Source organism: Rhododendron vialii, chromosome 4a, assembly GCF_030253575.1.
Source record: "Rhododendron vialii isolate Sample 1 chromosome 4a, ASM3025357v1".
Classification (NCBI taxonomy): domain Eukaryota; kingdom Viridiplantae; phylum Streptophyta; class Magnoliopsida; order Ericales; family Ericaceae; genus Rhododendron; species Rhododendron vialii.
In genome coordinates this window covers 28,691,730-28,707,017 of record NC_080560.1, presented here as the reverse complement: position 1 = coordinate 28,707,017, position 15,288 = coordinate 28,691,730, and the positions used below count along the sequence as shown (strand labels likewise).

The 15,288-nt window shown below is 38.1% G+C and overlaps 2 protein-coding genes across 7 annotated transcripts; both read right to left on the bottom strand.

Moving 5' to 3' along the window:
* Positions 1-657: 657 nt before the first annotated feature.
* On the bottom strand, positions 658-12,121 carry LOC131324654 (uncharacterized). Of its 6 annotated transcripts, none has more exons than XM_058356714.1 (9): positions 11,970-12,121; positions 5,168-5,462; positions 4,886-5,060; positions 4,557-4,798; positions 4,263-4,484; positions 3,821-3,913; positions 3,629-3,736; positions 3,169-3,546; positions 658-957 (listed from the first exon to the last, which is right to left on the bottom strand). In XM_058356714.1, exons 2-8 carry the CDS (start codon positions 5,447-5,449, stop codon positions 3,172-3,174), a joined length of 1,497 nt encoding a protein of 498 aa, XP_058212697.1. In that variant the 5' UTR covers positions 5,450-5,462; positions 11,970-12,121; the 3' UTR covers positions 658-957; positions 3,169-3,171. The 6 variants fall into 6 exon arrangements, with proteins under 6 accessions (XP_058212697.1, XP_058212700.1, XP_058212698.1 ...); XM_058356717.1 differs by having other exon boundaries at positions 3,833-3,913; XM_058356715.1 differs by having other exon boundaries at positions 4,557-4,795.
* Positions 5,748-9,403, bottom strand: LOC131323874 (uncharacterized). The gene is made up of 4 exons (XM_058355715.1): positions 7,194-9,403; positions 6,803-7,108; positions 6,617-6,704; positions 5,748-6,521 (listed from the first exon to the last, which is right to left on the bottom strand). Exons 1-4 carry the CDS (start codon positions 9,401-9,403, stop codon positions 5,790-5,792), a joined length of 3,336 nt encoding a protein of 1,111 aa, XP_058211698.1. The 3' UTR covers positions 5,748-5,789.
* Positions 12,122-15,288: the final 3,167 nt, after the last annotated feature.

The following is a 15,288-nucleotide window of genomic DNA, read 5'->3' as shown; positions in this document are numbered from 1 at the left end:
CCCCTTCTATTCATTGTTGGCAACCTAAACCCATAGAGCTTCAGAGCAAACAAAGACACTACAACACGAATGGCCTATTGTGAGGAACATATTTTGTCGCTAAATCAAATATTTCCTCGCTGAATGTATTAGCGAGGAATATTTTTGTCGCCAACTTTCCTCGCTAAAACGTTGTCGCAGAAGCTTACAGCGAGGAAAATAATTTCCTCACAAATTGCTGACAATTTGCGAGGAAAAAATTCCTCGCCAAAAATAATTTGCGAGGAAAAAAGTCCTCGCCAAAAACGCAAAATTCCTCGCCCAAACTGTGGACAGGACTTGAATGAATATAATAGGCGAGGAAAAAATTCCTCGCCAAAAATGATTTGTGAGGAAAAAAGTCCTCGCCGAAAAAGCAAAATTCCTCGCGCAAACACGAGGCATGACATGAATGAAAATAATAGGCGAGGAATAAATTCCTCGCTGCCAAAGTAATTTCCTAGCAAAAAGCAGCCTATTGTAGGCTTTCAAAGACAAATTTTTTCCTCGCTAATGTTACATATACGCAATAAAAAAATAGCCTATTGCAAGCAATGAATATTTCTCCTTGCAAACATTTTTTATACATTCCCTGCTCATTTAGCATCTACCACTACCACATACAACCATGGACAATCATAACCATAAATAGCAAAAATTTGTTAGCTTTCAAGTAAACAAATTGTCATTTCTGTGAAACATTAGCCAAACCCTTTCAACTACATGATAATGACATCATTGTTCAAACCATCAAAACAAAGTTTAGCCCCAGGAAACAAAATATCAAGTTTACCACTACTTATGCTCTAGGATTTTCAAAAAGCATCATGGATCTTTCCAAAATACTACACCACCTCGGGGCCAACTTTTGCAATGTATCCTTCTTTGAATTCCATCTCCCACAGCCACGAACTCCAAAAAGAACATCGATCTTACACGCTGCCAAGAAAAAAAAATAGCAAACATATCAAAGAAAGTAAGAAACCATCAAATATGCAGTTATATATTTATATACACACTTGCACAATATGAACAACACAAAAGATTCATAATCCACCATTGCATAATCCTAAATAACACCACGAGTAAATGCAGGCCAATCATTGTACGTCCAAAAAGGAAAGTAATTGTCTAGAGTTCCAACCTCAGTACAATTTGCAACTTCTATCCAACCCTCTCCTGTCTCTAATTGGGGCTTGGATAGAGTGTGACAAAAGGTTCAGCCCACAATGTTTCAGTCACGGGATGTTGTGCCAAAAAATATTCCAGCATTGCTTAATCCCTTGATTAGAAAGGAAATTGGACACTGGATAAGTGAACCCCCAAGGTAAGTTCCAAACCCAGTCCAAACTTAGCCAAGAGAAATTCATTTATTGATTACCTGTTCATGCTATGGTTCATCAGCAAATTCCAAGTCCCTATTAAAGCATTCAATTTTGAGTGACAGTAAGAACACTTGATCAAAGGACATCATTCTTTTTCCAAATGAGAAGCAACATATTATGAGAAGTTCCATCATTCCAAATAAAAAAACTGATACTGCTTTACGCTTAATTGACGGAACCTGACATCACTAAGTCGATATATCGTATACAAAGGAAACTAAGCAGCAAATGTTCAACACATATAAGATGCTCATGAAAAACATAAATGCTTCTCAACAAACTTTGTATTAGCATTTTCCATACATATAAGATGCTTCAAGTTAGGGAAAATGACGACTTAGAGACATATCAAAAATTTTGATTTTTGACTAAGCTTAGTCATCATCAAAACTGAAACCAGTGTAGATATACGATGCCAGAGAGATTGGTATGCATTTTTTGGCCCCTCTCCAAACTTATGCTGCTAGCCTGGTACTAATGTTTTGAATACCATGAATATTATGCAGTTGGTGGAAAACAAGATTCAGAGCCAGAAAATGATACAAAATCCTAATTAACCATGTGAAAAAACTAAAAGCTACATCGTTCCAGCTTCGAAACGATTGAAATTGCACCACTCAAGGATAAAACATAAGACACATCTCTCTCTAGTCTCTAGAAAGCAACATTCAATTATTAATCAAGGAAAAAACACTTGAAATTCTAGGAGAAGATAGCATAGTAGGCTACTCATTTCTTGAAACTGATTCCATTCCCAATGCTAGGCCCAGCGGTGCAAGAACCACAATCTACAGATAGAAGCAATGTGGTCCTATATTTGTTTTCACCTCCCACCATCGGCATTGCAACACCACTCCAAACAACTTAGAATCTTGGGATAAGTAGTGATCTAAGCAGCACCGAAACTTCCGAGGTGTCATGTTCATGTCAGACACCAAAACAGAAACACCCATTGGACACCCCCAAAAACAATGGACAGCAGTCAAAAAGTGTCATTAGTTTAGAATTAGATCATAGACCTCACTTTTTAGAATGAACTTACAATCTGGATAAGTCAAGGGGATGGCATCACCTAGCATAAATGAGATCTCCTCTCCATAAGATCACTTCATGGTAAAGGAAATTGTGAACTTACCGTAACCAGATAAGGATGGGTAAGCAAACTGGATTAAGTGATCCATGACCGCAAGACAGAGCTGGTCAATCTCATTAACAAGAGGGTAAGGCTTGGAGAAGTGATGTGAAGCAATGATTAACCCAGGATACAGATTTTGGGCATTAGTGACTTGGGGGACAAAGTGTCCGCATTTGAATGAGAAATCTACTACGAGCGAAATACACGTTAAGTAACATTCAACAGACAAATAATAAAAAGCAACACCGAAACTATTTTGCTACTCATACTTATCTCACCATCGGTCAAATCCAAGAAAAAAGAGAAAATCCGGTTGGTAGAGCCAACATACCAATCTGGAAAAGCAGAACTATAAAAGCAGAAACTATAAAAACAGAAACTATAACAGCCAGCATACCAATCTGAAAAACTAGATAGCTTTAATAAGTTACAAAATGCAGACATGGACAAAAAACATCTCAATCCTAACACTTCTTGGAAGTTCAACTAAATCCACTAATTGCATGAATATATAAAACAAAAAATTGCACTAAATCTGTCAATCAACCACACTAAATCAATCAACCATTCCATTACTTATATATGAGTTCATTGAAACGAGTTTGAAAAGGATAAATGAATTCTACTAACCAGTCAATCATTAGATGATGTTTCAGCACTCCCAACATGTCCAGTGTACCCTTTTTCAATGAGAAACTCCATCATGCTAGCATTTATCTTCTGCTGCTGCTTACTTGCCTCCAAAAGCTTCTCAATGGTGTCATTTTGTGCCTCTATTTTCATCTCGAGGCTTGACACGTATTCATGGGTCATGGCAGAGGAGGAAGGCCTCAAGCCAAGTGCTTTCAGGGCAGTTTCAGATGTGGTCCTAATAGATGATGAAGGCCTCAAGCCAAGTCCTTTCACATAACCTGGTTTTTGTTTCAGCACCGTGACAGACATCTGCTCCCCTGTTAATGGGGAAGCACCTTCCTGATTAAGTGCAGCATCTACTCGGACCATTTCCTCCTGCCATTTGTTATGAATTGAAACAACATAAGTAAATTGAAACGCTGATTTTCTATCCACAAAAATTACTTGATATACGTACATAGTTAGTCTGGCATTTTGGAGCAATCCACTTCCCCATGTCGTCATTATAGTGAGTGGATTTATAAAACTCCGGCAATTTAGGCAGTTGACCCTCATTTTTTAGAGCCTGAGATGTTATTTCATATTCCAGTGGTTAATTTAGCATGCCAATGAGCTTATCAAACGTAAAGAGAGAAACAAAAAAACACACATGTTCATGTACTCTAACTGCTAGAGACTTCGTCCCGCATCTGTGCTTTGTCTTGTTACTGCGTCTATTTTCTATATTTTTCTCTGATCGAAGCTACAAGCCCCAACAACCAACAAAAATAAGAAAACTCAGTACTTGAAACATAGAAATGAGACCATGCTTAAATGGTAGGAACCAAATGAGGACATGACCATACACGTAAAGGAAAATTAGTACAAACCAAGCTACAAACAAGGCAAACCAGCCAAAGCTAAGATGACAGTTTTTCTTAAAGATCAACTACAAAATATTGTGGCATGTTATCCAAGTCTAAGTGGATAGTCACTCCATGGTCAACTCTCAAGGCCTAATACTTGATTCAAGTTTTAGAGTGTTCTTTAACTATCATGACTGCCCAAACATTGAAACAAGTAGAATATAGAATGGTAAAAGTTTTGGTTACCAGCCAATCTTTGTTTGTCCACTTCTTTTCAATCAAACGAGTCCATTGCTCCATGGCAATTTGAGGAGGTGGGTGACTTCTTGCATACGCTTCCCCCTTGGTTGCTTTAAGCTTTTTGAATTTCTCATACAACCTGTGGGTGTAATCACTCAATCTCCGCCCACACCTTGATGTTATTGCCTTGTTGACATCAATTGGATCTCCTTCAAAGTCAAACTGATCCTATAAAAAGATTTTGCAGTAATCATTAACTATGTACTATCAGTTACAAAAATAAATAGGTATTGCAAGTACCTTTAGGGATTGAAGCAAAGGTGCCTTAATACCCTCATCCATAGCCTTCCAACTTTTAACACTTAGGTCTTCTACTTGTGCACGAACCTCAACACCAATCTTAGAGGCCAATTTAGAAGCGTAAGTCCCCACCGGAGCACGATACTCTGGTGGGATGGAAACAAGTAGTTTCCCTTTGTTTTCAACAAGTCTTTGGAGTTCTAGTCCGCGTGATATGCCGCGTCCGCGTCTATTAGGAGCTACTTTAATGGCACAATAGTATTATTTAGTTATTCAATGAAAAAAATTAAACTTAAAATATCCCCATTAATGGAGCTTCAACATCTTACCAGCACTACTAACTGCAGCTGCCTCACTTTGTATTTCTACATTGCAAGGTGGTGAGGGCTGGGACTCAACTACAAGATGTGGTGTTGAACGAGTCATCCTCTCAAGGACACGAGTCGAGTCATGCTGGAGCTCAACTTCTGATCTTGTTGGTCCACTCGGTGGTATCTGTTGGAGCTAATTAACATAACACAATACAAGAAAAGTATAAGTACTACATAAAACAAAATGGAGTAAAGCCACAAACACAAAAACACTCATTATATATATCATCCATATTGTACCTCGTGTTCAAGAGAATCCAAAGACTCATCGTCATTGGCGTCCTCAATACTTGGTGGCATATAGTCAGGATCATCTACCCCATTCCTAGTACCCATTCTCTTCTCATTCGTACAGTTTGGCAAAGACGTACCCCTCAAATCAGCTAGTATACGGTCAATCCCAGCAGCCTTTAGTCTCGCATTGTTCTCCTTCATTCTCTCATCTCTTGCCATCTCATATTTGGTTTTCTTCATAGTTGCTAGAGAACATGGTTTGATGAAGTTTTTCTTCCCATTTGCCATTTTGTTATTGCAACTACAAGGCATAAAAGGACATAGGATGATAACAAATAATATAATCATACAAAATTAGGTTCTTTTATAATCGCACAAGGGAAAAAAGATATAATTGTAAACAAACAATTCATGACTTTACAAAATTTATCCCAATACAAAAATGCATAACTGCATATCTTAATCCATATCCAACAAAAAGTAACTACAATTCATGACTTTAAGGACATTTATCCCAATACTCAAAAACATAACTACAAGTCATAATCGATACCAAGATCCATATTCACAAAAACATAACTACCATTCATGACTTTAAGGACATTTATCACATTACACAAAAACATAACTACATATCATAATCCATATCAGGATCCATTTCCACATCAGGTATTTCATCGTCTTCATCATCACCACTCTCCTCTATTGTTTCATCTAATGGCCCAATCCCCAACACAACTTCGTCTTCAGCACCATCCCTATGACAATGAACTTCAGCTTCAACATCGACTGGAACAACCGAGGTAATGCTCTCTTGTTGGAATGCATCATCGCATTCCATGGGATACCTAGGTTCGTCATTATCAACTTCTGGAACATCAAACATTCCCCTATGTTGGACTTGTTGCACGACTTGCCAAGGCTTACCCCATTTAGTATCATTTAGGTAAAAGACTTGCTTCGCTTGGCTAGGAAGAACAAAAGGGTCAGATTGATACCACCGACTTGTGACATCAATGCTCGTACAATGTGCATCTGTTCGTATTGTTCTGGTTCTACCAGTGTTGCCAGTGTTATACCATTCACATTGGAACAATACAACTTTATTACTGCATCTGTATCCAAATTCCCAAACTTTGCTTAAGTGACCATAAAAGTCATGCATCTCACCCTCGTGATCGCCAACTACAAGCACACCACTATTTTGACTCGTTCGACGATCATCTACTTCCCTTGTGTGGAACCTTACGCCATTGATTATGCAACCAGAATACTCCTTCACTAACAAATTAGGACCATTCGCTAACGACCACAACTCATCAGTTGCCTCCGGTGACTCTTCAACTCTCAATCTATTCATCTACAATCAAATACAAAGTACAAGTGATTCTATTAGCACTAATCATATTATGTACAAGCATAATAGATGGAGTTACTAATAATCTAATGTCTTACATGATCTTTGAACCATTTGGGAAATTCTTTTCGTTGCTTCTGAGTTATGTTTTCTCCAGCTTGAATAGGTAACAAATTCTTGTGTTCCCTACTCATAAAAAGGTGGATAATAGATTAAATATTGTTAATATTTATTCCTAACAGAGAACATGGATAATATACAATATAATTGGGATAAGCACATACTCTAAATACTTCTCCAACTCCGGACTATTGTACAACAAGAACCAATGAGCAATATCACGAAGTTCTTGTGACATCTGACCATCTCTAGTGATTGGGAGAATAGGACGAGCTGTTCCTGTAAATACCGTCAACCCTTGGCGACGTACACCAAGATCTTCATTTCGTTCGGGTCGATTATGCACTGTTTCAACTCCATCCAAATACATTGAGCAAAATGTTATACACTCCTTGACAATGTAAGCCTCTACGATTGAACCTTCTGGTCGAGCTCTATTAGAAACAAACCTCTTCAATTTCCCTAGAAACCTAGAAGCAAAAATGAGGTAAGAGTAAGATTAAATACAAAAAAAAAATTATTATCCATTAGCAAATATTAGCTATGTGAAACAACCTTTCAATCGGATACATCCACCGAAAGTGCACGGGTCCTCCGAGAATAATCTCACGTGGCAAATGAACGGCCAAGTGCACCATTATATCAAAGAAGGCAGGAGGAAAGATCTTTTCAAGCTTGCATAGAATATGCACTATACGTTCCTCCAATTTCTCTATTTCACACCGCTTAAGTTTTTTGGAACATACGTCCTGGAAAAAGCTACCTAACTCAAACAGTGTTGTGCTAATCTCTTTGTCCACAAAACCCCGCATTCCAATAGGAAGAATTCGTTGTATGAGAACATGGTAGTCGTGACTTTTCAAACCTGTTAATCTGCCATTTCTCACATTTACTGACCTTGATATATTTGCAGCATAGCCATCCGGATACTTGACTGATTTCAAGAATTCAAAGAACTCCTCTTTTTGTTGAGGTGTTAATGAAAAACTAGCGCGAGGCTTGATATATGAACCATCGGGACATTGTGTCAACCACAACTCTTTTCGTATGCCCCTATCTTCCAAGTCGTTTCGAGCCTTGTCTGTATCCTTATTCTTCCCTTCAATGCGCAACATAGTTCCACAAAGTGCCTCACCAAAATTTTTCTCCACATGCATGACATCAATGTTATGTAAAAGCTTTCGATTCTTACAGCATGGCATATCATACAAGATGCTAACCTTTGTCCAATTTGGTTCATAACGAGGCCTTTTTCTGTTGTTCGGATCTTTTCCGAATGAGATCTTTGGTACATTTTTCAATTGCTCTTCTATCTTATGCACTGGCAACTCCAAAGATCTCTTTCGTTCTTCACACTTACCATCGTAGGCCACCTTCTTTCGCCGTTCAGGGTGGTTGTCAGGCAAATAGGCTCGATGGTTAAGGTACGCAGTCTTACTTCTCAAAGATTCATAGAAGGGTTCATCATTGCAAGGGTAACAAGCATAGTGCCCCTTTGTTCTCCACCCAGATATGTCACCAAATGCAGGCCAATCATGTACTGTCCACCACATAGTTGCATGCATCTGGAAACTCTCACCACTTGAGGCATCATACGTTAATGCCCCATTATTCCATAACTCCTCTAACTCGTCTTTCAAAGGTTGCATATATACATCGATGTCAATCCCTGGTTGCTTATCTCCAGGAATTAATAATGATAACATGAGAAATGGCTCTTTCATAATCAACCAAGGTGGTAAGTTGTAGGGAATGAGAATGACCGGCCATATGCTATAGGAATTATCCATGTTCCCAAATGGATTGAACCCATCAATGGCTATCCCTAACCTCACGTTGCGAGGCTCCAATGCGAACTCAGGATGTTGTATGTCAAACTCCTTCCACTCATCACCATCAGCTGGATGCATCCATTCCTCATCATCCACACGCTTGTCCTTATGCCACCTCATGTCCTTAGCTAATTTCTTATTCATGTATAGTTTTTTCAACCTTGGAGTCACGGGGAGGTAACGCAAAATCTTACGAGGGATTTTTTTTCCCCTTCTACCATTAATTTTATACCTAGATACCGTACACTTTGGACATTTATCCAAGTTTGCATTCTCTTTCCAAAAAAGCACACAATCATTTATACATGCATCAATGAGCTCGTATGACAAACCTAAGTCACGTAGTATCTTTTTAGCTTCACGGGTGGACTTGGGAACTAAGTTCCCCTCTGGTAAAAGTCTTCTCAAAAAATGCAACCATAAGTCAACTGCTTTATTGCTCATGTGGTTTGTTACCTTCAAATTAAACAACTCAATAACAAAACTCAACAAAGTAAAACTTGAGCAACTTGGGTACACCTCCTTCCTGGAATCATTTAATAGTTTTTCAAAGCTTTGCACTTCCTCGTTCGGGTTTGTATTGGTTGAGTCCCCTCTTATTTGGTCTTCTACCAGTGCATCAATACCACCCAATTCTCTATACTCATTGCTATTCATTTCGTAATGATGTTGAGCCTCATCTAACATACGAGGTTCCCCGTGCTTATGCCAAATAGTGTAGCTTTGCATAATCCCATATTGGAGCAAGTGTATTTGCACATGTCTAGGTAACTGCCGACAATAGTTTACACACTTCATGCATGGGCACATAATATAGCCTTCTTGGTCCACAACTTTCACAGCAAAATGAAGAAATGACATTACACCGTCACGATACGGCTGACTCATTCTCCCATCTGCAGTCTTACCTAATGACATCCAACTCTTGTCCATGTCTGATGACAAACATAATCAATTAATGATAGCTTAATAACAAAAAAAAATAGCGTAGCCTCTATCAATTCAAATCGGTATCAAAGAGAAATATGCAACTCCAAAATTTTGCAGCATACATATTTTTTCATATTGGGCAACATAATATTTTATCAATAGAACAGCAGCTGCCAGCAGCAGCAACAAACAGCATCAAACAGAATCAGCAGCAAGCAGAATTAGCAGCAAGCATCAATTGCCAAGGATTCAGCTCATTTACAGGAAGTTAGAACTAGCAAAGCTGTTAAGCTACTAAACATCAGCAGTAACAGACCTGTTCAGCTGCTGGACCATAGATATAGCAACTGAACACCATATGAGCAATCATAACAGGCAGCTATACTCAGGCAACTAGCAGTAGCAATAGGGCTTCAAAAGATAGCTAGGGACATGATTACGGAAGAGATTTCTACTGGACAGTTGGCAGGCATGCGTATAAATTGTCATTGTCCTATGCTTTCTCATATATGCCTGGCTTTTCAAAACTAGCTATTTTACAACCATCTGGTTTTTAACTAAATGTAAATTGACCTCAATAAGCTCCCATTGCTTCTTTAACCTTTTCCTACACCCCCTACCCTCACGTCCTACCCTACACACCTATAACCTTCACAAGCATATTTCAAAACTACCCAAAAACCAAATATTGGTCCCAATGTGTAAAAATTCGTACTTTCTAACCTTTGAAACCTACTGTTTTTCTATGTACGTGTACCTGTCCTTAAATAAATATAATAAAGACATGGATGTGGATATGCACGTCTCCTTAAATCCTTTTTCTAAATAGAGGTCCTTCGAAGTAATAGGCGGAATCATGATCTTTTTTATTGGTGAATTTCCAAATCATTTTAAAGCACCATGCTACCCATGTGTACAAGAAAAATTATCTCCTCAGTTATCAAATTATACCATCCATAAGGAGGGCTCTTCTAAGCTAAAGACCACAAATTAGTGAAAGAGAAGATCAGGCATCTTAGCAATTAGAGAAGAAATTCCACTGAATGCGACAAAACAACAAGAATTGAAGTTAAAAACTTATGCAAGCCAACGCCCATAACATAGGAAATACTGCAAACCTAGTTAAAACACATCGAAGGAGAAGTGTTCAAAGTCCAATATTTGCCATCCAAGAAAGTAAAGCCTACCCCGAAGCATATAAAATATTCAAGAGTAAACCTTTCTACCGAACTTTTAGCCTTTAGTCCTTGTTTCTCCGATAAAAGACATGTTGAGGTGCAATTATTTTTCAAAAAGCAATACTTGTCAGGTTTGCGTAGTTTTTTCTTAACTCTTTTCTTTTTACGCCCCTTTCTTTTTATATTATCCATATTTTAATTTACAAAACATGCATATCTAACTTATAGTTAATAACTATGAAAAGGAGGGTGACAAACAATGGGAGTTGTATTCCCTTGGTTAGCTTTTCTTCGACAAATATAAAGAGGCCACTTTTTGGTTATGGATCGAAAGCCTACCAATGCATACAAAGGTTCCGATTCTAAAACGCCAAAACGGCTAGGGAGGGTGCAGAACGTGGCAGGGGCATTGGTGAGTCCAAAAGTCATAACCAAATCACCCATTCTTCTTTTTTTCTTTGGCTAAAGATGAATAGAATACAAAACAGGAGTGAAAAGTTGAAAGGCAATAAACTAAACATGTAATATATTATAACTTATGGTGGACAACAAGGGCCGATTTTCTAACATAATATTACTATTGGTACTTGTTTATACTCTAGTGGTCCCTCTTTTGGAGATTCCTTAGCCGCAGAGTTGTGAGAATGACACAAACAAAACAATAGCACAACCATATCTAATAAAATACTCATTCCTAGAAGTGTTCAATTTTATAGTTCCATGACAGTGTGTTCTGACCCCAGTAGTTGAGTTCGAAGCGAAGCAATTGGCCCCATTTTTTTTGGGATTTGGGTTTTAAACTAAAAAAAATTGTTTCTTCAGTACCCAAATCGGACTAAACTTCTTCTTTGCAGCTAGTTCCAACTCCCTCGAGAACAATAATAGAGAGCTGTCGGCACCCTTTTTGGGGGTATTTAGGTTTTAAAGTAAAAATATTGTTTCTTCAGTACCCAAATCAACCAAAACTTTTTCTTTGTAACCAGTTCCAGTCCATCAAGAACAACGAAGACTAATTTTATAAAAAGAAAAGAACAATATCTACAGTACCCACTACGTATTGTTTCTTCAGTACCCACGAAGACCAATATTTTTCTTCAGTACCCACTACATATCGTTGACATCGGAATCATCGATCGTCCAACAAAATGATTTGTTTCTTCAGTACCCACTACATATCGTCGGCATCGGAATCATCGATCGTTCAACAAAATTATTTCTACAAAAGAAAAAACTGACCTTGCCATAGGAAGAGACAGAACGAAGACCAATTTTTAAAAAAGAAAAAAACCCATTACCCATATCATCGATTTCGGAATCATCTTCCAACAAAACGATTTCTACAAAAGAAAAAACCCACCTTCGCATAGGATAAGAGAGGGAGTGGATTATACCTGTATTTCTAAGATCGTCCGGCTAGTGGAGCTCACATCGTCGACTTCGGAATCGTCGTCGCCTTCAGAGAGAGAGGGACAGAGATGTGCGATGAAGGGTAGAGAGTAATTGTGAGTCTGGAAATTTCCAATTTACTGAACTTAACCTCTTTAAATGACGTCGTTTAAGCCTTTTTAATTTTAGGGACAATTTTTTCCTTGTACGGAAATTTTGAGTCCCGCCAATCCATCAGCTTTTTTTCCCCCCGAGTGGCGGCAAAAAATTAGCGACGAAAATTTTTCCTCGCCTTACCATCCAAATAAAATCTAGCAGATTTTCTTTTGCGAGGAAAATGTAAATTCCTCGCCGTAAATGATTCTTTTGCGAGGAAAATGTAAATTCCTCGCCGTAAATGATTTTTGGGCGACAAAAACTGTTTTCCTCGCCTATTATCACCTTGTCAAATGGATTTTGTGAGGAAATCTAGTTTTCCTCGCAAATTGTCATTCTTTACCGACAAAATAAAATTTCCTCACTAATTTTCCTCGCAAAAGGTCGTTGGTGTTGTAGTGAGAGCTTCTAATAGTTCATCCTATGCAGATATTCTTAAAGGGGGCTCCAGTGGTAGGCTGAAATTGGTGGAAGCTAAGGAAGTGCGGATTGGGTTGGTTGCAAAAGAGCGCAGTGGGTAAATTGATCAATTTTTGTCATGTGAATATGCTCCAAGATCTTTTCATTAGCAATGGTATTTGGGATGCTCAGATTCGTCATATGGGTGGCTCAATGTTTTAATTTCTTTCGATTCTCTTGAATCGTTGAACGATTTTCTCAATGACGAATTGAAGGTGTTATCAAAGTGGTTCTCTTCTATTCAAGCTTGGGATAATCAAAAGATCCCTCCTTCAAGGTGTGTTGGGATCTCTTGTTATGGAGTTCCTCTTAATGCTTGGTGCTCTTCTACCTTTATTGAAATTGAAAAGTTTTGGGGTGACGTGATTAAGCTTGATGAGTTAATGGAGAAATCCATTGCTTTTGATAAAGGGCGTATGTTTATCATAACGGATTATCTTGATTGCATTAATGAGGTTGTGCATATTAAGATCAATGGTGTGATCTTTCCGGTCAAAGTAATTGAAGATCCCATGGCAAAAACTTCTTGGGAAAAGCGCGTGTTTACTTGAATTAAGATCAAGAAAGGGAATGATAAAAAGGTGAAAGAGGCCGTAGTCGAGAGATCCTAGGAATGATGAACCGCTCGACTTCGATGTAGACAAAGCCGAGTTGGAAAATGAGATGGAAATTGTTTAGGAGGTGGCAGAAACTAATGTGAAAGCTGAAAAGGCTATTGGGACAAAAGAGAGAGAGCATTATAGCTAATAAATGTAAACATGCAAGGATGTAATGATAAGACGGCTAATTCTTCTTCGGGGGTTGGGGAAGTGGAAATGTCATGGATAGTATGAGAGAGACGGCAGCAAACAACACAACACTCAATATCAATTTGGACCCACTAACTTTTGTAAGGCTGAATACGTGCATTCAGATTTCAAGAGCAAACCTAAGTAATTTGGTTGATAATCAAGACAATTGGGCGGAAGATTCAATTAAGGAAAATCTAGTTATTGCTGAAAATTTAAGAGGAAAATGATGAGGAAGAAATTATTCCTAAACATCATATTGAAGCATATCGAACTGAAAATGAACCTCTTTCTGCACCAATCAAAGTTGCCATAAATGGGGTAAAAGGGAGGAAGACAATTGATGATATTCTGAGATTTACAAGGGTCAACTCCTTCAATAACAAGAGTAGGAATAACAAACCAAAGTGTGCAGTGTATAGGTCTGCCATTGCAGCTTTAGCACTTTGTGCATCTATCTCTTCATATAGAGTTATTAACATAAACAGAATAATTCTGGACGAAGCACAAGCAATTTGGACCTCCAACAAGATCATGGGATTGGGGGATGATGGCGAGGAGGATGAAGTCATAAGCAAATTTGCAGCTATGGTAGCTGAAGACTTGGACAGAGCTGACGAAGTAGAAGGGCATGCCTAGTTTTCTAATTCTTTGCTTCTTGGGGTGTGTTTTGGTTTTTAGGTGGGGGGTGTCTTGTCCTGAGTGGGGGGTGAGGGTGTCTTTGTTTGTGGGTGTGCGGGGGTGTCTTCCTGTGGTTTTGGTGCTGTTTTGTTGGTTCTTTTTTGGGGTGGCTCTGTTGGGTGTTGTTCGGATTGATTTCTTGTCAATCTTTAGAGCTTGAATAGCTTTTGATTGTCGTGGTGTAGGATTTCTTTATTAATATAATATTTCTTTTTCGCCGTCAAAAAAAATAAAGCTTGTGCTCAATCTAAAGATTTTTTCATTGAAATTCCGGTTAGATTAAAGTTTGTTAAACCCTTAATGTGACATTAATTTAAGCATTATGTGTGCCAAGGTGATTTGTCAACACATAATAAAAAAAAATAACCCCCAAGTTTTATAGTAATTGATTAGCTACGAAACAGATCATACACAAACAAGCTTTGATATTGCGGTTATGAGAGATATTGAATTACTCGTCATCGAGTGATATTTTCCCTAGGCTAACGACGACTCCTTCATTGACGGATGGGATTTAATTGAAACTGCCGGCTCACCAACTGAAAAAGCTAATCCTCATATCTATTTATTAAATCCTCCAACCAATTTGTAGAAAATGGGGAGAAAAAAAATACAAATACTTTGTTTGGTTTTGAGAATTTTTTTTTATGTAATAAATGAAGAGAAATTTATTAAAAACCATGCAAAGAGTAAAAAAAATAAAAATTCAAAACTTGTAAGTGACAAAGTGGTGGCCCCACTTTCCTCACTTTGTAAACAAATACTCCTAGTTCATTACTTCATCTAGGGGTATTTGAGTAAAACATCTTTATTTATGAATAAATTCATGCTGTTCGGGAAACTTACATGTTCTTTTATTTTTCTTACAAAAATACTAGAGTTATGATGTTTGTATCTTAAATTTATGAAATATGTAGCTACAAAAGGCATAAAATGAATATTGAAGCAATAAATGATGTACCTTCGCACACAGGATACATATGCAGAAATGCTATTGGCATAGCAGCTGCTGTACAGCAGCTGTGCACAGATCCCTTTTGTGCCCGTTTTGGGTCCCGCAAAGATAATCGGAGCCGCTCATTTTGTTCAAAATACTTCGTTTAAGGTCCCTGTAAAAAATCACATCAATCCGATATCGGGAAGGGTGTTTACGAAGCATCCAACTTTGCTTCAAAAGGGATCTGTGCACAGCTACTGTACAGCAGCTGCTGTGCCAGTAGCACCGTTCATGCATATGTAT

What these genes read in the sequence shown, in the direction of transcription:
- LOC131324654 (XM_058356714.1), bottom strand. Translation starts at nt 5,449, where the DNA reads ATGGCAAATGGGAAGAAAAACTTCATCAAACCATGTTCTCTAGCAACT. An exon ending in AGCTGCAGTTAGTAGTGCTG is followed by an intron (nt 4,799 to 4,885) that starts GTAAGATGTTGA and finishes GTGCCATTAAAG; the next exon opens with TAGCTCCTAATAGACGCGGA. An exon ending in GGACAAACAAAGATTGGCTG is followed by an intron (nt 3,914 to 4,262) that starts GTAACCAAAACT and finishes TGGGGCTTGTAG; the next exon opens with CTTCGATCAGAGAAAAATAT.
- LOC131323874 (XM_058355715.1), bottom strand. Translation starts at nt 9,403, where the DNA reads ATGGACAAGAGTTGGATGTCATTAGGTAAGACTGCAGATGGGAGAATG. An exon ending in GAGTTGGAGAAGTATTTAGA is followed by an intron (nt 6,705 to 6,802) that starts GTATGTGCTTAT and finishes TTTTATGAGTAG; the next exon opens with GGAACACAAGAATTTGTTAC. An exon ending in CCAAATGGTTCAAAGATCAT is followed by an intron (nt 6,522 to 6,616) that starts GTAAGACATTAG and finishes ATTTGATTGTAG; the next exon opens with ATGAATAGATTGAGAGTTGA.